The 24,599-nt window shown below is 35.0% G+C and overlaps 4 protein-coding genes and 1 long non-coding RNA gene across 9 annotated transcripts; 4 read left to right on the top strand and 1 right to left on the bottom strand.

Annotated features, from left to right (window-relative positions):
- Positions 1–210: 210 nt before the first annotated feature.
- Positions 211–10,806, bottom strand: slc5a6b (solute carrier family 5 member 6). 4 transcript variants are annotated; one of them, XM_042773516.1, is made up of 16 exons: positions 10,669–10,806; positions 9,016–9,453; positions 8,286–8,351; positions 8,141–8,192; positions 7,910–7,977; positions 7,199–7,353; positions 5,929–6,069; positions 5,709–5,838; positions 5,537–5,625; positions 3,373–3,482; positions 3,149–3,219; positions 2,060–2,146; positions 1,802–1,971; positions 1,615–1,721; positions 725–846; positions 211–648 (listed from the first exon to the last, which is right to left on the bottom strand). In XM_042773516.1, the coding sequence occupies exons 2-16, from the start codon at positions 9,361–9,363 to the stop codon at positions 526–528; spliced, it is 1,839 nt and encodes a 612-aa protein (XP_042629450.1). In that variant the 5' UTR covers positions 9,364–9,453; positions 10,669–10,806; the 3' UTR covers positions 211–525. The 4 variants fall into 4 exon arrangements, with proteins under 4 accessions (XP_042629450.1, XP_042629452.1, XP_042629453.1 ...); XM_042773518.1 differs by having other exon boundaries at positions 211–645; XM_042773519.1 differs by having other exon boundaries at positions 1,615–1,718.
- On the top strand, positions 10,658–15,066 carry cenpo (centromere protein O). Of its 2 annotated transcripts, none has more exons than XM_042773521.1 (6): positions 10,658–10,787; positions 11,742–11,890; positions 12,056–12,194; positions 12,278–12,546; positions 12,743–12,905; positions 13,878–15,066. In XM_042773521.1, exons 2-6 carry the CDS (start codon positions 11,759–11,761, stop codon positions 13,985–13,987), a joined length of 813 nt encoding a protein of 270 aa, XP_042629455.1. In that variant the 5' UTR covers positions 10,658–10,787; positions 11,742–11,758; the 3' UTR covers positions 13,988–15,066. The 2 variants fall into 2 exon arrangements, with proteins under 2 accessions (XP_042629455.1, XP_042629454.1); XM_042773520.1 differs by lacking the exon at positions 10,658–10,787 and adding an exon at positions 11,055–11,224.
- Positions 15,067–16,711: 1,645 nt separating this feature from the next.
- Positions 16,712–19,328, top strand: tp53i3 (tumor protein p53 inducible protein 3). The gene is made up of 5 exons (XM_042773372.1): positions 16,712–16,753; positions 16,921–17,188; positions 18,065–18,277; positions 18,353–18,549; positions 18,744–19,328. Exons 1-5 carry the CDS (start codon positions 16,712–16,714, stop codon positions 18,924–18,926), a joined length of 903 nt encoding a protein of 300 aa, XP_042629306.1. The 3' UTR covers positions 18,927–19,328.
- Positions 19,329–20,210: 882 nt separating this feature from the next.
- Positions 20,211–22,567, top strand: LOC109068771 (dnaJ homolog subfamily C member 5-like). Its single transcript, XM_042773371.1, has 5 exons — positions 20,211–20,374; positions 20,972–21,093; positions 21,187–21,400; positions 22,239–22,395; positions 22,518–22,567. Exons 2-5 carry the CDS (start codon positions 20,981–20,983, stop codon positions 22,565–22,567), a joined length of 534 nt encoding a protein of 177 aa, XP_042629305.1. The 5' UTR covers positions 20,211–20,374; positions 20,972–20,980.
- Positions 22,568–22,704: 137 nt separating this feature from the next.
- On the top strand, positions 22,705–24,073 carry LOC122148129. The gene is made up of 2 exons (XR_006162096.1): positions 22,705–22,967; positions 23,091–24,073. It is a non-coding gene; the product is annotated as an uncharacterized LOC122148129 (long non-coding RNA).
- Positions 24,074–24,599: the final 526 nt, after the last annotated feature.

The following is a 24,599-nucleotide window of genomic DNA, read 5'->3' as shown; positions in this document are numbered from 1 at the left end:
AAACTTGCATTGCCTTGTATCAATTAAGCAAATATGTAATGTCATTTTCTTCCCACAATTCCCATTACAATACTGTAAAAACAGAAGAGTATTATTTTGATAGTGTTGTTTATTCTTATTTTACTTATTATGTCTCAAGGCAAAAGTTAATGTTTTTAAGTTCTACTTATGTTCAGAGTTGTGAGACTCACCCAGAAAAGTCGCAGCACGTGATGCACACATTTTTTTTTTATTACAAAAATTGATTCGCTGAACATTCTCTTTGTCATTTGCATTTGTACTTTACATCTTTACAGACATGTTGTAAAAATATTTTCTTTGGTTTTATATACAGCAGCTACACATACAAAACAATACAACTGTGACAGAAATATACAGTCTATTACAAAAATGTACCTCTAGACAAATGTTTTCCTTCAGAATATTCAGAGGCACGCATCGCTGTAATTAGCATTACTGACATCAACAATATACATCATATTTACAATACTAAGTGTGCAAGATAACCCGTTCTTGGTGTGTTTGCTATACGGAGGTCTCGTGCTCCACAGGAGAAACCGCATTTGATGTGAGAAATGTTTCTGTCTCTTCCTCAGTTCCAGCATCCTCCTTTATGTTTCCATTCATTTCTTTATGACCATCGATCTGCTAGAAGCAGTTTTACTACATTAAAATGACCCCAAGCAACAATGCATTTTACTGTAAAGCCATAAGACCATCTTACCGTGTGCTCGGGAGGAGACGTACAGCAGGCGCTCGGCTTCACAAGCTTGTGCAGAAGTGATTGTGCTGTTCTCATCACAGGATACACTGTGCCAGATGCCACATCGGCTCCTTTTGTTGGCCCTGAAAAACAATTAGTAGAAAAAAAGACATCTCTGCAAGTAATAAAATGTTAATTTTCTGGTTGTTTTTTACATGCTGCTAAAAGTGCATTTTTTGGAAGCTTGTTTCTGGCATACAATACAAACATAAATTCTGAGAATTGTGGGATAAAAAGTCAGAATTGATAGATAAAAAGTGGCGGAAACAAGAGTCCTCATATTTTTAATTCTATTTCAGTTAGTTGCCAAGGAAACATTTTTAATTTTTAAGTTTTTATTATCTAATATTTTATTTCAGTTTCATGTCAATTAGTTAACATGAACAAACAATGAATAATATTTCTATAGCATTTAATAATATTTCCCAATGTTTATTTCAACATTTACTAATACATTAACTAAAAAATGAAAAGTCCTATTTGTTAACATTAGTTAATGCACTAACACTAACAATCCACAACTATATTCTTAATGTAATATTCATTTTATATTTTTAATTTGAACATTAATCAATATTATTAAATGCTTAAGAATATATATATTGCTCAATATTAGTTCATTTATGTTAGCTAATGCATCTGCTAATGTTAACAAATGGAACCTTATTGTAAAGTATTAACTGCTTTATTGTAATTAATGCTAAGCAATGTATAATAGTATTAGTTCTGCAGTTTCTACGTTCTTGCCTAATAATTAATTTAATGTGTCATTCTGAACAAGTACCATAACAACCCCCTAATAACCAATTTTCATAGTACTATCAGAAGCTCTTCAGGTCCATGTTTCTTACCAGTCATGAAGCTGATAACGAGTCCGATGAGCACCACGGTGGAGGAGTTGAGCGCGCTGTACCACATGTATGACAGAGAATACAACCCATTCAGCCCTACAGGTCTGCTGGAAGATGAGGAAAAGCATTTCATTATTTCCCTAAATAACTACATTACAATGCATGCTGGTGCGGATCTACAAGTCACCTGGCAGCATCTATGACAGCAGGCCCAGTGATGTTTCCAGAGGCGGCTGGTACGGTGTTAGTAGAGTTGAGTGGAAGAACTTGTACAGAACTGGGCATCCGAGACAAAAAGCCACCAATGCCAACCCAGAAAGACATGACCAGACCTGCGGCAAGTCCTATTACAGCTCCCTGAGTGAAAAAAATTACATAAATAAATAAAACTTCCTTATTTATGTGTGTGGACTGATGGATGGATGGATGGACGGGAGGAACTTACGATGCTATTTGCACATGGGAAGAAGATGCCGAGACAGAACAGACCGAGCAGCGGCCCACCAACCATCCCGAAGATACTGAGAGCTGCTAAAGCGAAATACAACATTCTTAAAAATAAAGGTTATAAAAGGGGGTTCCTTAAAGGAAGAGTTCATCCAAAAATGAAAACCTGCTGAAAAGGTACTCACCTTCAGGTCATCCAATGGAAACAGATTTGGAGAAATGTAGCATTCATTTGCTAACCAATGGATGCTCTGCAGTGAATGGGTGCCGTCAGAATGAGAGTCCAAACAGCTGATAAAAACATCACAATAATCCACACCACTCCAGTCCATCAGTTAATATCAAAAAGCGGCATGTTTGTAAGAAACAAATCCATCATTAAGGTATTAATCATAAAGTCCATAATAATCCATAATAACGCGTCCTTCAGTGAAAAAGTCCATCCCCTGTTGTCCTCTCACATCAAAATCCACTCACATATTTGTTTAGAGCCGTTTAGGCTTATTACCGGTGCTTGATTTGTGCATATTTCTCACCTGATTCAGATTAGATGATTTCACTGATGAAAACAATGCTATGGATTATAGACTCTTTTAGACTAGAACGGTTTGAAGTTAAAACTTCTTAATAATGGATTTCTTGCAAACATACAGCTTTTCACTTCACAAGACATTAACTGATGGACTGGAGTGGTATTGAGTATTGTGATGTTTTTATCAGCTGTTTGGACTCTCATTCTGACGGCACCCATTCACTGCAGAGCATCCATTGGTGAGCAAGTGATGCAATGCTACATTTCATGCAAATTCATCTACATCTTGGATGTCCTGAGGGCTAGAACATTTTCTCCAATTTTACTTATTTTTTTTCTTAGCGTGATGATCATTTTAATAATCTGAATAACCATTTTTCAACAACAAAGAATGTTTTGTTTAACCAAATAGTTCTATGGATGTTAAAAGTTCTTCATGGAACCATCAAAGGCAATAAAGAACTTTTATTTTTAAGAGCATAGAGGTTAATCTGATATTCATAAGTCGATTACTGCTGTAAACACACAAGTGCTTATAAAAGCATTCACGCTTACCTGAAGAACTGAACTGTTCATCAAATGGACGAGATAAGCCATAGCCACACATATAATCCCATATGATAGAGCTGGATGAGGAATATAATCATGCATTATAAAGATGCTCACTGAAAGCTTCATTTGATCTCTTCGAGTAAAGGGGAAATCTGATGAAACATATTCTATAATTGTGCATCAGTGGAGAGACGGAAATCATTTCAAATGAAGAGATAATGTCTGACCCAGCATCTTTGACAGCAGAGTGGCTCTGGCCTCAGTCATGGAGTAATGGGGTTTGATCAGATCCACCATGGTCACCGTGGCTAATGAGTTAAAAGCTGAGGATATTGTACTGTGAATGAGAAGGAGAACATCTCATTTGTATATACAAATAAGTATATTTCTATATTTTTCTTGCATGCTTGTGCACCGACTACTGTCTGTATCTCTTTTAAAGATAAGTTCATTATAGAGACAAAAACAGCAGATTTGCATGAATTCAAAATTGGGTCAGTAAGGTTTATTTTATTTCACTTTTATTCTATAAGGATGCATTAAATGAACAAAAGTAACATTTCTATTTCACATAAATGTTGTTCTTTTGAGCTTTCAATTCAGAAAAAAAAAGTGTATTATCATTTATACAAAAATATGAAGCAGTACAACTGTTTTCAGAATTGAAAATCATAAGAAATGTTTCTTGAGCAGCAAATCAGAATATTAGAATGATTTCTGAAGGATCACGTGACACTGAAGACTGGAGTAATGATGCTGAAAATCCAGCCTTACATCAGAAGAATAAATTACATATTAACATATTCAAAGAGAAAACAGTTATTTTAAATTATAATAATATTTTACAGTATTACTGGTTTTACTGTATTTTTTATTTAATGAATGCAGCCTTTTGTGAGCAGACGAGACTTGTTTCAAAAGCATTAATTATATATAGTAGCATAATTATATATATATATATATATATATATATATATATATATATATATATATATATAATATATATATTATATATATATATTATATATATACACATACACACCAGTACAGACCAAAAGTTTGGAAACTTACTATTTTTTATGTTTTTGAAAGAAGTCTCTTCTGCTCATCAAGCCTGCATTTATTTGATCAAAATACAGAAAAAAAACAGTAATATTGTGAAATATTATTACAAATTAGAATAATAGTTTTCTATTTGAATATACTTTAAAAAAAAATTATTTATTCCTGTGATGCAAAGCTGAATTTTCAGCATCATTACTCCAGCCTTCAGTGTCACATGTAAACATCCAGTCTATCACATGATCATTTAGAAATCATTCTAATATTCTGATTTATTATGAGTGTTGGAAACAGTTCTGCTGTCTAATATATTTGATGAATAAAAGGTTAAAAAGAACTGCATTTATTAAAAAAAAAAAAAAATTCTAATAATATATATTCTAATAATATATTTTTCTTTACTATCACTTTTTATCAATTTAACACATCCTTGCTGAATAAAAGTATTGATTTTATTTAAAAAAAAGAAAGAAAAAAAATTACTGACCCAAATTACTGACCAGTAGTGTATATTGTTATTACAAAATATTTATATTTTAAAAACATAGCTTCTTTTTTTTTTTTTTTTTATTTTACTTTTTATTCATCAAAGTATCCTAAAAAAGTATCACATGTTCTGAAAAAATATTAAGCAGCAGAACTGTTTCCAACTTTGATAATGAATCATCATATTAGAATGATTTTCTAAAGGATCATGTGATAATGATCCTAAAAATTCAGCTTTGCATCACAGAAATAAATAATAATTTAGAGTATAATAAATTTAAAAACAATTATTTTAAATTGTAATAATATATCACAATATTACATTTTTTTTTTCTGTATTTTTGATCAAATAAATGCAGGCTTGATGAGCAGAAGAAACTTCTTTCAAAACATTAAAAATAGTAATGTTTCCAAACTTTTGGTCTGTGCTGTATATATATATATATTTTCTAACTTATTCTCATTGAAGACTGTCATCCTACTATAATACATTCATTATTCAATTAAAATGTTAATTTGTCACATACATAACCATACATAATATGATATGCAGTGAAATGTTTTTATGACCACTCAGTTAAAATTTTTTTTTTAATTATGGGTGTAAATTAAAAAAAAGGATGTATGAATGTATGAATTTACAGTTTACAATATACAATAGCTACAAAGTTAAATATATACAGTATATTTAAAAATATATATCTATGTACTAAAAAAAAAGGAAGAACAGACAGAGTAAAAAATAAAAATAAAAGAACAGAAAGAATGTATGCAAAAACGAAACAAATATTTGACTGAAATATGATCTGTGAAATATAACCGCTACAAACATCATGCTGTTACCTGAGAGATGCGCTGAACAAACACGCCACAAACAATCCAGGAAGTCCAGGGAAATTTTGTAGCATGTCCATGACAAAGTAAAGCACCATCTGAGAAGTCAAAACACATCATATATCACTATTTATATCATATAGAATTATATATGCAATCACATGTTTTTGCTGCTTCTAACCTGGTCTTTGGACGTGATGTACTGCTGTTCTAGAGGGCTGTTGTTACCATAGCAAGCGTACATGACCAGCCCCATCAGACAACTGAGCATTAAAGCCACCTGAAGACAGGGAAACACCATATAGCAGGACCTGCGCGAGAACAGAACAGATGATGTTTTGTGACACATACGTTCATCTGAGAGCCTTAGGGGGCTGTACATGAATAAAACGAACACTTACATGACGGCTTCTTTCTCTGTACGGGAACTGAGGTACCTCTGAACCTGAGCCTGGTTCACTCCATACAGAGACAGCATCAGAAACACTCCTCCAACACCTAACGTCCAGAACGTGTGTCTCACTGTTGGGTCGGGATTCAGGCTGGACAGACACAGACGGTCAACATGAGAAATGACTTTGAGTTTCAGTACAATAGCTTTCACGTCTGCAGCATATGAACAGAATGGGACGACTCACATGCCTACATCTAATACTTAGGATTATGGATCTGTTCAGTTTCACAGATGCCTATGGAAGCCTATTTCTGCCACAAAAATAAAAAGGTAATTGTGACTTTAAATCTCACAACTCTGACCTTTTTCTCTTAATTCTAAGGGAAAAAAGTTATAAACTCAGAATTGCAAGAGTTCAATTATGAGAGATAATCTCAGAACTGTGAGATGAAAAGTCACAATTACTTTTATTTTTTATCCAGTGGCAGAAACAAGCTTGACCTTTTTTTTTTCAATGGCAAGTTTATATTTCACAATTTTTATATCTCAAGTTAATATCTCGCAACTGCCAGAAAAAAAGTCAGAATCATACGATATAAGCTCAAAACTGGGAGAAAAACGTCAGAACTGTGAGTTTGTGCTGAGGCAGTCTAATCACATATGGCTAAATTTAGTAATTTCTCAAGGTCAAAACTTTAATCATTTAATACAGGGATTTACAGAGTCAAAAATATAAGAAATGAAAATTAAAAAATAGTTTTGTTAATGATGCGAGTTAACACATTAAAGATATTAATTAAATAAATGTAAAACATTTACCAATTTTTATAATAATTCTAGTTTCAGCTATATGAAGATGGAAACCATTAAATTAACATTATATTTATTTTATTCTATGGACAAAATTGCATATGGTTTATCTACTTGGGAACAATATTTATTGTGAAAATTGGTATATAAATATAGATTTTAATTTATCTAAAATTAATAGTGGCTAGAGAAAAAAAAACACTCTACTTAACAAAATAAATATTTTCTAATGAAATTTTAAATTATTTTGCTGTTGATGTTCTCTTACTATAAATGGACTTTATACAGTGCATCTAAATAAACAGCTGCCTAACCTCGAAAGGGGGATCAACATTATATTTGGGGGTCCTTGGCTTCAAACCTTTTGAAAACCCTTGGTTTAATAGAGGCGTTCATGGAGCTACCTGGTGGTTAGATGTGCTGGCTACCAGCTGCTATGCTATTTACACCATTTAAAGAGAACATACTCAATCCCAGAGATGCGTCCACCATCCCTGACTTTCACCCAGGCATCAGACAGACCACCAGCCTGATGAACGCCCACAATGATGACGGCCAGCTGACCAGTAAACATCACTACAGTCTGGAAAACATCGGTCCAGACCACTGCCTTCAGCCCACCCTGCAAAACATGCAAAAATAATTACAACTTCTTTGAGACATTGAAAACAAAGTAACCAATCAACATGAAATGACATTTGCAACCCTGTAAATCCTGACATGAAATAATAGCCTGAAAAATCTATTTTTTGCATGTGTTTTCTGCATGTTTTGAATCATTTATGATGCAGGCTTTTATGAGCTATATGGTATGATAAAATGAAAACATGGAGCTCATACTCTATTCAGAGGCCCAAACTGAACAAAAACATGCAATTTGATGCAGATGCTAATATATATATGGACAAAAAGATGAAATCCTGATAGCTTGTTATCAGATCATGTTGATCAATTAGAGGCCCTACATATTTATGTATCAAATATGATACAGTGGGCTTCATAGGGTTAATGGTTAACATTAGATGCTGTCATCTGAAAATAAATCTGTAAGATGCAAAGCAAGCTAAAGTTTACAAAGACAAATGTTTGATATCATGCACTGATGAACTGTGCACAATAAGACCAGATGCATGTAATCTGTAAAGTAAGCAACCTTAAACCACTGGAAATCCTCTTACCAGTGCTGTATAAAGAGTGCACACTAACCCAGTCGCCAATACTGCTCCCCATAAATGAAAACCAGTAACTAGAGACAGACATATGTTATTAGTTACAACAGACAGTCATATTTGTGTTCATGCATTAATAATGTTAATTATGACTATATATATATATATATATATATATATATATATATATATATATATATATATATATATATATATATATATATATATTTGTAACATTACCTGCATTCAATGCAAGAGCAGGTGTATAGATGCCAACACCCATATAAATGACCTGAAAAAGGAACCACACAGTGACTCTATCCATGCAATGCATTAAATATGCAAAAATGCTAATTTATTTCACAACAGAAAGGCTGTAACTTACCATCTGAAATATAAAAGTAACAGTGCCACAAATTCGGACGGCTTTACAGAAGCGCAGCTCCAAATACTGTGAAGAGAGCATGATTAATAAAGCAATCAATAACAAAAGAAAACATTAGTGGTGAAATTGTGGTGCCAGGATGTTAATAAACTGTTACAAAAACTAAAGGTTCTAAAAGGGTTTTTTGCAGTGATGCCATAGAAGCACAATTTTTTTTCCCAATGAGCTAGATTGAACAATTCTTAAAGGAAAAGATAATAACATTAGCTGAAAATTTACTGAGCCACATGCCATCCAAGATGCAGATGAGTTTGTTTCTTCATCAGAACAGATTTGGAGAAATGTAGCATTGCATCACTTGCTCACCAATGGATCCATTGCAATCAATGGGTGCCGTCAGAATGAGTCCAGATGATCCATTAGTGAGCAAGTGATGTAATGCTACATTTCTCTAAAACCCATCTACATCTGGGATGGCCTGAGGGTGAGTCAATTTCCTGCAAATTGTCATTTTTGGGTGAATTATTCCTTTAATACAACTTTTTTTTTTTTTTTTACTAAGTGTAAAGAACATTTTTGTAATCTTAAGAATTCTTTCCTCAATAAAGAACTGTTTGTGGAATGGAAAGATTCTACTGACATTCATAAGTACATAATGGAACCACTGATGCCAATAAAGAACCTAGAGTGTCTCTAGATGATATCTGCAATATTCTGAAATGATGTGTACCTGGTAAACACTGGTGAGATGCAGTCTGTAGAACAAAGGAATGAAAATGTGTGCTGGTATCAGGAGACCCAGAATATAAGAGCAGCCGATAAACCAGTACTGCGTGCCATTGGCGTAAACCTCAGCCGGTGTGCCAATGATGGCCACGGCCGACTGGAAGGTGGCCATGAGAGACAGAGAGAGCGGCAGGCACTTCATACTCCTGTCTGCATACATGAACTCTTGCGTGGTTCTCTGCCGTCCTCCGGTGAAGGCGTAGTACAGCCCGATGGCCATGGAGGCCACCAACAGCAATGCAAATATCACATAATCAATAATAGTGAAGTACTTCTGCCCCGTGGGATCCATGCTGAGACTGCAGGCATGAAGCGTGGTATTAGAGTCTCCGCTGCGTGATCTGGACAAAGGTCAAAGCCATTGATCTCCAAATCTGACGACCTGAAACATGTCACAACTGATATAAGATAATGCACTTAATCATCAGGTTATGATTCCATGTTGTGCTGCTATGCTATCTACCAAATGCATGCTATAGAGCTGACTGTGAATGATTCATACTTTAATTTTTGACATTTTTTTTTAAGTTTTTCAAGCTTCTCTCTGGTGACATTTATAGGACTTTTCCAATCATTTAGTCCACTTAAAGTTGGTATAAAATGAAAATTCAGCTTATCTAGTTATCACATGCATTTTCATCCATGTATGTTTCATTAATCCAAGCATTTAGTTTGCTTAAAACTCTCTTCTTTTTGCCTCTTCTTAACACTCAGCAGTTTGTGTTCAGATCCACCTCCATTTTCAGTGCCACGCCCACTTCTTAACATCAAATCAATAACTGATATACATATATATTGTTGCATAGATTGCTTATACGTTTCCATTTTTTATAAGCTTTTAAATCCTTTCTTGAAACAAGACCATGCATATATATATATATATATATATATATATATATATATATATATATATCTATATATATAAAAATATATATATATATAAAATTTCTAAATTACAGTAGCTTCTCTTATTGGTCCATCTCACCTAAAATGTGCCTTATTTCAACAATTTGGATTTAACAGCTTTTATGGAGCATCATTTAACCTCAAATTTCAAATTGAGTCCGTCTAGAAGGGTCTAATTTTCAATTATATATATTTATAAATTGAAAAAAAAAAAAAAAAAATTCTTCCAGAACCTAACTAAATGCTCTAAAGAGGTACATAAATATGGTAATCATTCATCAGCATCATGGTATATGTATCACAGTACCATGATATTAGCATCTATTTTTCTGCTGCAGGACTCCAAAAGGGTTAATCAGGGACGGTGAACGCCAAACCACGAGGCACTACGGGGTTAACAGTTCCTGGCAGTAACGACTAGTTTGCACAGACGCAGCTGGATTTCGGTTTCAACTTTACCCCACATGCATGACCCAGAACCATAATTCATTTAAAACATTAAATATATTCACATTTGCTCACTGATTTGACTAGTTATCCCTGTAACAGTTGTCTGTGCAATTTCACTTCCTTGTTATTGTGGGTGAGTTGGTGAACGCATGCTGTGTTTCTCAGCGTTCATACAGTGGACAGTGCTTCTCATCATCAAAAGCACACACACGCAGTGCGTTACATGTTTGCTCGTTCTTACCTGAAGTAGTCAATCAGATCAGCTGGAGCTCGAAACAGCTCGTGTGTGTCCTCCGGGGCCAGACAGTGAATGTCAGTGTCTCACTCCTCCCAGCGCTGGAGTTGCCATCACGGCTGAAGGTTACTGAGCCACTTTATCAAACACACTGTGCACTTCACAGTTTACAATCTAATGATGATCAGTGATAGTTATCGTGTTTACCAGCACTCATATGCAGCTGTTTTTTCTCTAAACGATTTTTTTAAATAACTGGATGAATATTCGATTAAATATTAAATAATAATACGCGCATTCCAATAAAAAATGCATCTACGTGGGGGTAAAAAATAGAGCGAATAAAATGCACAGATTAGATTACGTGGCTGCGCAAACAGCGCGCGGTGTTGATACGCTACATCGCTGTTGTGATAGCTTCCGAGGTCGCGCAGGACACAATAGCGCGCCAGATTTAGATTTTCGAAACGTTCTATTTTGCAAAGAAACAAATTCGTTAAATTTAAAAACTCCCGCGTCAGTAACAAAGTCATGGACGGCCAGATGGAAGCTGTGGAGCAAGGTAAACATCAGTCTGTTACCAACTAAACGTGTTAAATATGTCCGAACGTTTAGAAACTCTTCAACGTCTTCTATTTAGACACACTGGACTAAATCTATTCTGTTGTTGCACACGACGCACACACGAATCTATTCTAAACGTTGCACACAACGTTCATTTGCAATACCGAAATAATAATTTAGTAGGACTACTGTATACAGTCAAACTATCACTTGCTTTACATTCAATTCAGTCAGTTTATCCAATTCATAAAGAATTAATAAATAGATATATTCTTTATTCAGACCATCAACGAATTTTTCGTAATAACCCATGAATATGAGATAATAATATTTTTACAAAATGTTTTATTATTATTATTATTATTATTAATAAAGTTTGATTACTTTACAATTATTCCACAATGTGAAAATTATTCCTAATAAAGAAAGAGTCCAAACGTTTGGTAGTGTAAGTGTATTTTCACATACTCTGTATATCTTTAAGCATACTGTGATTATGTTATGTGATATGTCAGGTGTTCTGGGCCACCTGATGGCTTTAGAGAGGGACGGTATGGGACAGCAGGACCAGCATGAGTCTCAGAGGTTAGAGATGCTCAAGGTCAGAGCCGTGACCCTCCGTGCCCAAAGAGATCAACTCAAACATCAGGCAGATGCTGTCAAGGTGAGACGGGTTTGAAATGGTAAAGAGACATTTATATCATATCTAACTTTCTCATAAACATGCAAATATAAAAATCCAGTGTCTTTACAAAGGTGCATACTATTCATAATTCTTACTCTAAATGTCCATGAGCTTTATCATCTGCTTATTCACATTGCATGACAGATCCTGAAAGATAAAATCAGCAAAGATCTTCCTTTGGATGATGTTGATGCTGCAGGCGGCTTCATTGATCTACAGAAGTCCTTGTTAACAGCTTGGAGAATGCAGCTGAAAGACCTTCAGCGTGCTCATCACTTAATTGGTAATTTTGTACCAAATAAATCATATAGGTCATCTCTGTATTGCCTCTGTTTTAGGCCTGATCGATTGTGCTGTCTTTCTCAGGTGGCTATGATTTGGTGGAGTGTAAGGAAGGGAAAAGCGTGTGTGTGTCTTTTCACACAGCCTTTGAGGGTGTGTATTTGGAGACGTATAACATGGAGCTGGACCTGACGCGCACCGTGCAGATCTCTCGCCATAACATCCCCCCGTCGTTCCCGCTCGAGAGTATTGCCAAACAGATCCTGCAGAAAGACCTTAAGGCCTTCCTGCAAACCCTCAGCCAAAAACTCAATGCTTTTGCTGGTCGCAGACAGCAGGTCTGCCTCCTCAAGGTATTCGCTCCCCCCACATACACCACATTATAAAAAAAACAAAAAAAAAAAGCAATAATGTTAAAAAATATTATTACAATTTTAAAATAACTGTATTCTACTTGAATATATTTTCAAATATCATTTGTTACTGTGATGCAAGACGTCATTACTTCAGTCTTTAGTGTCACATGATACTTCCTTGTCTTTGTCACAGGAGCTCGTCGGTTCGGTGGAGGTGATGGAGAGCAATCAGTTGTGCAATATTCTTGTGCTTATGTGTACAGCACAAGGCGAGACTCCCAAAGCTGTTCTGTGCACACTGGAGTACGGCGATCTCACACAATGTCTGCCAACGCGGGTCAGCATCGAGTGTGAAGGTACGGCACATCACAGTTGAACTGATCCATCACTCGCTTAGTATTTCTCATTTAGAACAGAACATTCCTGTGTCTCAGACAGTAGAGCCTGGAGCTTGCGACAGCAAGGTCATGAGTTAAATTTCCAGGACAGAAAATGTATAGCTTGAATGCAAAGAAAGTCGACTGGGTAAAATAGATGCGAATATAACCGAACAATAATTTAAGCACTAGTTTTTCATAGTTACTCATCCTCATGTCGTTCCAAACCTGTAACTTTGGTTAATCTACGAAACACAAATTAAGATATTTTTAATGATATCTGAGAGGTTCTGTTCCTCCAAAAAAAGGACATAAAGAGTTTTTTATTTCTTTATGTAAAGGTCAGAAAGACATCATAAAAGGAATCCATTTGAATCAAGTGGTTTAATCCACTAATAATTAATAATAACTAATAATTTAATCCAATCGCTTTATATAATGTGGTGGTTTGCTATGACCTTTTTGGATCTTCTATGTTTTGTTAAAAATATCTTAATTTTTTAGATTTCTTAGTTTATAATAATTGGGTTAGGAATGTCATGAGGGTGAGTAAATGATGACAGAATTTCCATTTTTGAGTGAATTATCCCTTAAATATGATTGATTTATTTATTTTTGCTAAAATCACCCATTAAGTAAAAACAAACATTTAATTTAAATTAATATTAAATTTACATTAATCATAGTAAGAGATCAAAAAATTACAAAGCATTTTTATTGGCTGTATTTCAGTTAAATTATGCAGTAACTATTAAAAAAATTAAGATCATAAAATCCTGGTTATTGTTAGTGTCTGTCATTTAATGGATGTGTTCTTACTGATGTTCATTTGGGAATGAGGGCAACAGTGTAATCAAAGCAGGCACTTGATTTATCTTTATTTAAAGATTTGAAAAAGGAAAAATAATTGGTATCAAATTAATTTGGGTTTATTTGCATTTATTCTTGTAGATAAAACTCTTTCAGAATCTCCACAGTGGAAGAAAAACCAGTCGTTGCTCCTGGAGTCTCCAGCTCATACAGCTCTCCTGACCATGAGGAGGATGGGAAGCATCGCTTAACCAATGTGAAAAAATTAACGCCTTAATGTAAATAATGTCCTGTTACAGTGCAGTTAAAACCCGACCGCTCTACCATTGGGCTCATATGATCTGAGAGATGCACAGAGCTTTACATTCAGAGGTAGATTAACACGTAACTTAAGAGAACTGAGGAAACAAACAACTATTTTGCATGAATCATCAGCTCAGAATTCTCTTAATGGCACTTAAATACTCATACATACATCGTCAAATGCTCTATAGAGTTGAGAAAGCTCCTTATTTTCTGTTGTAGTTTTTCTCTCTGCAGTTGTTTCAGTCTTTCTTTATACCGTCGATAATACTCTTCCTGATACATCAGCTCTTTCTGAGAGATGCTGTCGATCAACGCCAGGTCTTTCAGCTGCAGAATAGAAAGCTGACCGTTTTCTGAAGCTTTGAGTTTCTCTGTGACTGTCATAGATGAAGACGAATCGAGTTGCTTGGCGGAGAATGATGCTGATTTAGCAAACCTCTGTTCTCCGTCATCCTCGCACGTTTTCATCGGGGATAGAGGTCTGAAAGCTGGAGCGGATTTTGAAAATCGTGTCTCGTGTGCATCGTTTGTCATCCTGACCTCTGATATGGCCCTCATTGTTTTGTTTATGGTTGCGTGCGGTTCACAAACCCTTAAATTCAGCAGCCGTTTGTGCTCTTTTAGCACTAGCTCTCGCTCCTGCTCCAGCAGCCTGAGGTTGAGTCTGTATTTGGCGCTGATGTTGTGTAGTTTCCACTGAAGATGGACGTCCTCTTTGTGGTTCAGCTGTCTTACGTCTATGTGACGGCATGACTTGGGTCTCTTAATGCTTAGCTGTGTTGACATTTTGAGATGTTTCCTTGAAACAAATAAATGGAACGGACCACCAGTTTTCAGTTAAGCACACAGATGTAGATTGTTCCAAGCTCAGTTTATTTTAAAAACACACATGGCTGCTCATATACATACATACATACAGTGAAGTCCAAAAGTCTTAGAAGACATTTGGACCCCAATGAATGTTATTTTACACAAATATGTACATTGTGTATACATAATAAATATAAATTTACTGTACCTGAAACTGCTGCGTATGGTTTGTTGTCTTGTATGAGCATGCAGATTAAGAATCTGCTGCTTTGACACTTAAACGCATAAACAATGTCTCTCGTTCTGTCCGGTTTCAGGGTTTTGAATTTCAAAGTGATTTGGTCACATGATCACTATTGTTTCTATAATAACAACGTAAAGATGGAAGGTTGAACTCTTCAGAACTCCTTTGCATTTCCATTTTTATGAAAATATATTATAGCAAGATTTCACATTTCAGTAGTTTGGTGTCTCTGATCTCTGCATATATTACAGCTGTACACATATCAGTTGTTTATAAGTGTTTTGTTGTATTTTTATTTATTTTATTGTATTTTCCCCCAGTGTGTTCCCTGTCTGCATTTGCAGTGACAGGGATGAAATTATTATTATTGTTGTTGTTGTTGTTGTTGTTACAAATCAGTATTATATAATATCCTCTAGCCAAGCAATTTGGAGAATAGATGGATATAGTTAGAATATTATATGGTATTAATGTTTTTAAGTATTTTTACACTTAGTTCATCCTATAATTGAGCTATTTTTGAAATCCCAACAGATCATGTCAAGCTGGAAATGATTTGTGTATTTTTTGAGTTTTGAGTAAATTTATGCCTATGCTCCATATAACTAGTTTTCACTGAAATCACAGGTAGTTATTGCAGTTATTTCTGCACTTATTTCTACAAAACCATTAATTAATATAGGATCTTCCTCAAACTAAGAAGTTTCAGAAGGTTTTTCTTTAGAATGTGGTTCTATTATGCTAATAAAGGTATTTTTTATGATTACCATGGTGTTTTGGGGGGGAGGTACTACTGCATTATTTCCAGTGTTTCATTTCTCCTCAGTTCACGCGAACGACCAGCGTCCAGTAAACAACATTCACAACATCAAAACCTCGAGGGATTTATTGAGGTGAGGTTAATTTAAAATGACTCTAGTTGGAGTTCGTTGCTGTATTCTCTCGCAGGAAGAGTTAAATGTTTGACATCAACATGAAAGTGGCCTATTTTAATTATAGTTTCAGTGTTCTCAGACAACAAAACAACGATTAAAGTCGATGTTATGTTATAAATTGTGTTATTAAATCAAAACAAGCTGATCTATTTATTCTGTTATAGATTATGTTTTCATTATCATTAACGTCATATGTGCGTTGAAAGTGCGCATAAAACCAAACGCTAAAGCAAGTCACTACAGCGCATGTGTGCCTCAGGTTAAGTTGCATTGTTGCGTTGCAGTACAGTGTTGTGTTTTTTTGTGATATGAAGCTTCGTTTAAACTTCCCATTTCTTTAGTTTTAATTTTAGGTTTTAAAAGTAAAGCTGATGTCCTGTTTGTGTTAAATCTCATTTAAGTGTCAAAGCAACAAATGCACGAAGACAGAACAGTAAGTAAAACTCTAATTTTCTAATTTTGATTTTATAATCAAAATTCAAAAAAAAATAAAAAAAGCTGGGCTTTATCCATTTTATATTTATAATCACATTTATAATCAAATGACTCTAAAGTCCATTTTATATTTATAATCACATTTCCAAAGTACTGCACTGAACAAAAAAATGCACAAATAAAATTATGTGTTGAAAAATAAAACAAACAAGAATTGAAAAAAAATCCAATTCCTTAACACTAACATGGTCACCACAACCGCTTTAAACAGAGCTGACCTGCTACAGGTAAACCATAAAATATTCCACGGCCTGAACCCTAAGATGGGCAGCTCCTCATCAGAGTCTCCAAAAACGATCTAAACAGATACAACCAAATACAGGTAAACCATGAAATCCTGCCAATGATTGTGCCAAGAAATTGAACCCAACTGATGGCTCATTGTAACTGACAGAAAAGGGGTCTTTACCCTCCTCCTCCTGGAGAGAGTGAGATCTTGGGTCTGGAAGCCAGCGGCGTGATCGCTGACATCGGTCCTGGGGTCAAAGGGAGATGGATCCTGGGAAGTGAAGTAATGGCTTTACTCGGAGGAGGAGGCTATGCAGAATATGTAGCAGTTCCAGAAGAACACGTCATGCCTGTCCCATCACCCCTCACTCTTTATCAATCTGCAGCTCTTCCTGAGGCCTGGCTGACTGCCTACCAACTTCTGCACTTCATAGGTAACATTTATCATTAAGTGTGACTCTTTAACCAGAAATTGAAATTAGCTGAAAAGTTACTCACCCTCCGAGTTTGTGTCTTTATGGGAACAAATTTGGAGAAATTTAGCATTACATGACTTGCTCACCAATGAATGTGAATGGGTGCCGTCAGAATGAGAGTCCAAAGAGCTGATAAAAACATCACAATAGTCCACAAGTAATCCACACCACTACAGTCCATCAATTAATGTCTTGAGAAGTGAAAAGCTGTGTGTTTGTAAGAAACAAATCCATCATTAAGACATTTTTGACTTCAAGCCATTGCTTCCAGCAAAAATATCCTTTATCTATAATATTCTCCATTGAAAAAGTCATCTTGTCTGAATCTGGAGGAAAATGTGCAAAGACTTAGCACCGTTTCCAAGTGAAAACAGTCCAAATCAAATATGTTGGTGGATTTTAATGTGAGAGAACAACAGGAGGTGGACTTTTTCACTAGAGGAAGCAATATTATGGATTATAGACTTGTATTTTGGACATAGGCAATGGTTTAAAGTCAAAACATCTCGATGGATTTGTTTCTTACAAACACACAGCTTTTTGCTTCAGAAGATGTTAATTGATGGACTGTTTTTTTTTTCATACTTAAATAATATTCTGACGGCACCCATTCACTTTTAGTGTTTGCAAGTGATGTAATGCTGTATTTCTCCAAAACCACTAAACTCAACTAAACTAACATTTCTCCAAATCTAAAACAAACTCTTCTACATCTTGGTTGGCCTGAGAGTGAGTAAATTTTCAGCAAACTTTAATTTTTGGGTGACCTATTCCTTTAAGTGTTCAAATGCATTTTAAGACCATTATATTTCTATATGCTGCTTTCTTTTATAGCCAAAGTGAAGCAGAATGAGACTGTATTGATTCATGCTGGAGCGAGTGGAATCGGCACTGCTGCCATTCAGCTGGTTTGCTTGAGTCGTGCGATTCCAGTAGTGACGGCAGGGAGTGCTGAAAAGCTAAAATTTGCAGAGCAGATGGGAGCAGCCGCAGGAATCAATTACAAAGAGGAGGATTTTTCTGAAAAAGTACTGCAGTTCACTGAAGGTCAGTATTCAAAGTGTTCTGAATGTGTTTATTCAACATTAAAATGAACACATAAATTAAAGTGTGTGTGTGCAGGCAAGGGAGCTGATGTAATTCTGGACTGTGTTGGTGGATCTTTTTGGGAGAAGAACATTTGCAGCCTTGCAGTAGATGGACGATGGGTGCTTTATGGCATGTTGGGAGGTAAAACAGCAGATGGGGACTTGCTTGGCAAGCTTTTGAGGAAGAGAGGCCATCTCCTTTGCAGTCTCCTCAGATCAAGAAGTTTACAGGTGAGACTCAGTAATACTAGTTATTTCAGATTGCATTGTTTCTTCATAAATTCACCCAAAAATAAAGATTCTGCCATTATATATTCAAACCTCATGTCACTTGTCTGTTTTAACTCTTTTGATGATGTATAATGTTAAATCTGAAGCATTGAGTGTTATGCACTTTGCATTTATGATTGTGTTTTTATTTGTAGTATAAAGCAGAGCTGGTCCGGAGTTTCACGGAGCAGGTTTTGCCACACTTCCAGTCAACAGATCCTCCCTTGCAGCCTGTGATAGACAGCGTGTTCAACATGGAGGATGTTGAAATGGCTCATCAACGTATGGAGGCCAACCAAAATATTGGAAAAATCATTCTTAAAATTGGAAACTCTTGATCATATTATTATTATTGAATATATGGAGTGAAATCATCGTTGTGCTTGTCACCATTTACAAAATCTATTCATGTTAAATGTTTCATAAAAAAAGATTGCACATAAATAAATACCTTGACGAAGTTTATGAGAGGAAAACTGCAGCTTTAGGATGAAAAGATGTCTTTATTTTCGACCGTTTTGCAGTTCAGATTAATGAGATCAAATGTTGTAATCGGCTTAAATCTTCATATCATCTGTTTTCCTAATTTTGTGCATTACTTTAAACAGCTGTCTAATTTAATATGTTTTTATGAATCATGGCTTATAATAGTTGGGAAAAAATCTAAATGGTCTTACAATTTGGCTACTAATGAGGGCTATTGTTTATTTTTTATATTTCTAATAAACATTTTACAATAACTTGGGTTGTGTTTTTAAGATATGACCTCTAAATGAAAGGAGCTGACATGACATTGCAAAAGTGTAAATCAAAAACTATTTTAAGTATCATTTTTGTAAATCTTTGATTACTATTTTTCATATGATTCATATTATTATTATTAGATTATTATTGATATTTTCTAAAACGTTTGCTTAAGTAGGTTGAAACGCCCGGTTATTTAAATGTTTTTTATTGGTTATGAGTTAACATTAAGGAAACATTCAATTTTATAATTGAATGTTATTTTTATATGTTCTAGCAACATGATAACAACCATCCAGAACACCCTAGCAACTGCCTAGCAACCGCCCAGAACACACTAACAACCGCCTAGCAACCACCGAGAATACCCTAGCAACAGCACACCAGCAACCGCACAAAACACACAGAACAAACTAACAACTGCCTAGCAACCACCCAGAACACCTTAGCAACCATGTACCAACACCCAGGATATGGTAGCAACCGCCTAGCAACACCATAGCAACCATCCAGAACACCCTAGCAAGCACCTAACAACAACTCAACACCCTAGCAACCGTCTTAAAACACCTTAGCAACCGAGGGCCGAGTTTTGCCACGGCAAGCACCACTCACATTTTCTTCAGGAAATGTACAGTACATAGTTTTTATGTTCTTTTGAAAAACATTGTGATTCATAAAAAACGTTTAATGATAACATTTTGAGAACATTTTTAAAGAGCAGATAACTTTGAACGAAGGTGTTTTTTTTTAAATACTGAAAGAACGTTTGTTCATAACGTTGAGAGAACGTTCGCCAGTGTTCTGAGAACGTTTCAAACTAGGTGCGGCGGACTTCAGAGCAGAAACTCAGCACTGCTCTCTGACAGTGAGCTTTCGTACTTGACGTAGGAGAAAGTTTATTTCCTACTTCCTGGTCTAAACTCTGCTCAAGATCAATGGCTCCACTTCACTTTTCGCCATTTAAACGCTGTAAATAGTAGCAGAAATGAATACACAATTAACTTTATTAAAAGTCGATTTCAGCTTCTTTTCATAAACGGTAAGTGATTGATTTCATTGATTATTAGTGCATGCGTGTTCTCAGTCAGATGATGATCTCTAACAGGCCTGAGCTTAAATTAGCGCCAGTCTAAATGGTTTCGTAATTTAATTCGTAATAAAAGTGGAAATATATCATGTAAATGAAATATTAGTCATGTGGGTGTCAGAAGTGGACGAACCACTTTATACTTTATACTTATCTTTTTAAATGGATAGGGAATATGAATAATTATTTTTTGTTTTGTTTGGTTGCAATTTTTATTTTTATTTATTTTTTTAAGTATGCTCATAATCGTGGACACCTAGGTCATATTTTACATAAATGAATAACATTGTTAATTTTTCTTTATCATTATTGCTCAATGTCTTTCAATCAGCTAGTGCTTTGGTGATTATTAGTGGATTTATAATGTTAGGTGTATAAACAGGAGATCATTTTGCTTTGATATTGTAACTGATGCAATGGCATTCATTTTTAATGAGTCACAAGTGTCCAAATATTTTCATATAAGAATAGAAAATATTTTGACTAAAAGAAAGAATGGCATTATGACTATCTCCATTAGTGATCTTCAATCTTTAGTGTTTTTAGCAGAATTTAACGATGGCAGATTCAAGCCGACCTCAACGCAAGCTGTCCCGAGCTGGAGAGAGTTTATACCAGACATTAGGCTTGGCGAAAGGAGCTTCATCTGAAGATATTAAAAAAGCATACAGGTATTCTGGTTTACAGCTTATATTTGTTTATCAAGAAATCACAAAATATGCAGCTTCCCTCTAAAGGCTTTGTTTTATAAATCCCCACCATAAGAAACTGGCACTGAAGTATCACCCAGACAAGAACCCCAACAACCCTGAAGCAGCGGAGAAGTTCAAAGAGATCAACAATGCCAACACCATCCTCAACGACGACACCAAACGACAGATCTACGACGAATATGGCTCCATGGGCCTCTACGCCGCAGACCAGTTCGGAGAGGAGGGCGTTAAATACTACTTCCTCATGTCTAAATGCTGGTTTAAAGTGAGTAGTTTGTGTGTATGTTTCTTATTTGTTTTTATTTCTACTTTTACATACAATGTAAATAATAAAAGTCACGACATGGTGAAATGTACACCACAATAGCATTGCATCTTGAAAAAAAAGCCTAATATCATCTGATTTGATGATGCAGAGTTCAAAAATATTAATGAAAACATTCCATCACGACGTGCAGTTTTTTATGACAAAATAAGAATGAAGATTTTTCGAATTATATATATGTATCAGCTTTAATGCAAAATAATGAAAGCAGCAAATGTAAAAAAGCTTTGGTTTTAATGACAAAAAGAAGTATTTAGAATGAATCATTTAACTTACAATCTGCAAAGGAGTGGAAAAATATGTTCACATACTCGATTTAATGTAAAAACAAGATTTTAAAAAATTCACAAAATCTGTCATTTTCAGTTCCTGTTTGGATGCAGTAAAACATGCGCAGATGTAGCAGAAAACATCTGGCGATCTTTGCATTTTCTTCTGTCACTGGCCATAATTTTAAACTTGAAATCAAGAGTAGGCATTAAAAAATGTCTTCGGACTCATTCATACATATTAAAATCAACAGAGAATTGAAGTAATGTAGAGTAATGAAGTAAAGTAGTTTAGTAATAATAGTTGTAATCTGGTTTAGAGGAAGACAGCAATCATGTCTTTGTGCAGTTTTTGCTGCAGATTAAGCAACAATACAAGACTTCTTCACCTTACAGATAGTTGTTGAAAGCAAAAATGGAGTCGGCAACCCAAAATTAGTATTCGATTTCATTCAGCAAACGCGATGACGAGTGGAGTAATCACAATTGTTTTTTATTTTTTGGTTCAGGCGCTCCTGGGATTGGGAATGATCTTCACATGTTGCTGCTGCTTGTGCTGCTGTTGCTTCTGTTGTGGTAAATGTGGCGGTTCGGAGAGCGAAGAAGATATCCACTATGTGGATCCAGATGAGCTGGAGGCCGAGATGTCAGAGGAGCAGAACAGAGGTGAGGAGCGGGAGCTCTGGAGACTGCAAGCACAAGCTTACCAGATTCTGCCTGTGCCTGCAATTAATAAAGAAGAGAGCAATGTAAATCATGCAAATCACTGTATTTTTTGTGATTTACAGGCAATGACACAGTAATAACAGTAAAACCAATAAACAACCCTGCAGCTTAAAATCAAATAGAAAAACATAATTATAAATTATAAAAATATTCATTTTTCATCACAGGAATAAATTACATTTTAAATTATATTCAAATAGAAAATCGTTATTTTAAATTGTAATATTTTCTCACAATATTACTGTTTTAATCAGTACATTTACTGTATTTTTAATCAAATAAATGCAGCTTTGGTGAGCATAACCCCCAAATGGTAGTGTATAAAAATAGTGGAATTATCATATAAATAGTACAATTCATGAATTATCAAACACTCGCTGGTCACTGAAGTAACGGTCTTGCTAATATTGCTAACTCTTCTTATTTGGTTTCTATTACTTAACTATTACTTTCTTTGTGTTGTTTAACAGGAAACGCTGTGATTGTAGGAATGCCTATTCCTAAAAACTCAGGTGAATATCAGCACCAGTTAATAGCAATAGCACGTTATATTCTGTGTGGTGGCACTTTTTGGCAACAAAACGGCATTAAAAATCAGATTCTGAGTTTGGTTGTTTTGCTGTGTTGTCCTGCAGATGGAGACACTTCTGTACTGATCACTCCAGATGTACATGTGGCACAAGAATAGAGCAAACAATAACCTCCAGACTTGTTAAGGAGAATGACTCTTCCCTGTTTCTGGCTGCTGTAGAAATGAGGACACTGCTCTAGAAATGTGTTTGAGCGTCACTGGTTTTTATTACCCAGTGCCTGTGCGGTTTGTGGCTCATTTGATCTCCAAATATATTGCTATTTTTGTTTACATAATTTTATAATTGCGTTTTGGTTGCTTGAATGTCTCAGAGAGATATTTATATTGTAATGCTTCATTGATGTGCCATTTAAAGCAGCTGTATGTAGTTTTGTGTATTTTTGCTACTTTGGAGCCCCCTACAGTTGAGTGAGTCGTAAATATATCACTGTCCTACAGTGGGTCACTGCATATGTGCATTTGTTGCTGTCATAAAGCAAAATTTCATACCTGCTATATAATAAATGCATTTTGTGTGCGTTACATCACAGTAATTCTTAAGAACATAAAGTTTTTATTGTTAATATTGTATTTGTACAATGTAAAGTCATTAAGTCTCCAATACATGATAATAAGTCCAACAGTCTTTTCTTATCTGTATATGCACATAAACAGTGATAGTTTATCTAACAGACAACTATATGTGGTTTATTTTGCTACCGTTGCAAGCAAACCTTGAAAAAACCTGATTTGGTATTATGTTGATTTTTTTGAAGATTCAAGCGAATGTATAAATAATGAACATTATGCAATAAGATCATTAAGGCAGGGGTTCAGAGTTTAAAGGACCACTGAAATCATGTCTCACTGGTGATAAAGCAAGCGAATGTTTTGTTTATTGTGGTAATATTGCACAGCCTCAGGGATGGTTTTGTCTGAGTTTCTGTGTGTAAAAACGTTTTGTTTATAATTGAAATGATATGATTTCTGCACGATTTCTATGTGGAATAATGAGAGATGAATAAATATAGTCAATAACTGCATCGACTCCAACTTTTAATGTGAGTTTATTTATGTGAATCTGTACAGCAGTGAAATTGCTGTATATGCAAGCGAAACAAAATATGCTTTAAGAATGTTTTGCAAACGTTATTTCAGAATGTTCAAAATGTTTTTTTGTCTTGGTAATGTGAATGTTCAATTTTATTTTGCTAACTTTATGGAAATGTTGCTTTTGAAAGTTGTCTAAATCATCTGTAACAAGTAGTAACCTTTAAAAACTGTAAAAAAAAAAACCATTAGAAAATGTCCAACTGATTCAGAAAAACGTTCCATGGATAATGTTTAAATAGTGTTTTTGTGCTAACATTTTGATAGCACTGTTAGAGACCAGATAACTTTAAACAAACATTCTGTGAACTTTACTTGAAGAACGTTTGTTAAAAAATGACCTTGCCTGCTCTGAGAAGTTTCCCTGTTAGCTGTGATGTCACGTGCAAATGTGAGCATCTGTTTTCCAAACCCTCCAGTTTTTTCTTTCTTTATCGCTAGCTTTGCAATGTGACCTTGATGA

The sequence above is a fragment of the Cyprinus carpio genome, chromosome A17 (genome assembly GCF_018340385.1).
Source record: "Cyprinus carpio isolate SPL01 chromosome A17, ASM1834038v1, whole genome shotgun sequence".
NCBI classification, from domain to species: domain Eukaryota; kingdom Metazoa; phylum Chordata; class Actinopteri; order Cypriniformes; family Cyprinidae; genus Cyprinus; species Cyprinus carpio.
The sequence above is the reverse complement of the archived record's forward strand: the minus strand, read 5'-3'. Positions and strand labels throughout refer to the sequence as shown.

Bases quoted from the DNA above. Each gene is read 5' to 3' on its own strand.
- cenpo (XM_042773520.1), top strand. From the start codon at position 11,194: ATGGACGGCCAGATGGAAGCTGTGGAGCAAG. The intron at 11,891-12,055 runs GTGAGACGGGTT...ATTGCATGACAG, and splicing joins ATCAGGCAGATGCTGTCAAG to ATCCTGAAAGATAAAATCAG. The intron at 12,547-12,742 runs GTATTCGCTCCC...TCTTTGTCACAG, and splicing joins AGCAGGTCTGCCTCCTCAAG to GAGCTCGTCGGTTCGGTGGA.
- LOC109068771 (XM_042773371.1), top strand. From the start codon at position 20,981: ATGGCAGATTCAAGCCGACCTCAACGCAAGCTGTCCCGAGCTGGAGAG. The intron at 21,094-21,186 runs GTATTCTGGTTT...TCCCCACCATAA, and splicing joins GATATTAAAAAAGCATACAG to GAAACTGGCACTGAAGTATC. The intron at 22,396-22,517 runs GTGAGGAGCGGG...TGTGATTTACAG, and splicing joins GTCAGAGGAGCAGAACAGAG to GCAATGACACAGTAATAACA.
- slc5a6b (XM_042773516.1), bottom strand. From the start codon at position 9,363: ATGGATCCCACGGGGCAGAAGTACTTCACTATTATTGATTATGTGATA. The intron at 3,483-5,536 runs GTAACAGCATGA...TCTCATTCACAG, and splicing joins TTGTTCAGCGCATCTCTCAG to TACAATATCCTCAGCTTTTA. The intron at 3,220-3,372 runs GTCAGACATTAT...TTCCTCATCCAG, and splicing joins TCTGCTGTCAAAGATGCTGG to CTCTATCATATGGGATTATA.
- tp53i3 (XM_042773372.1), top strand. From the start codon at position 16,712: ATGGTCACCACAACCGCTTTAAACAGAGCTGACCTGCTACAG. The intron at 16,754-16,920 runs GTAAACCATAAA...TGTAACTGACAG, and splicing joins ACAGAGCTGACCTGCTACAG to AAAAGGGGTCTTTACCCTCC. The intron at 18,550-18,743 runs GTGAGACTCAGT...TTTTATTTGTAG, and splicing joins TCAGATCAAGAAGTTTACAG to TATAAAGCAGAGCTGGTCCG.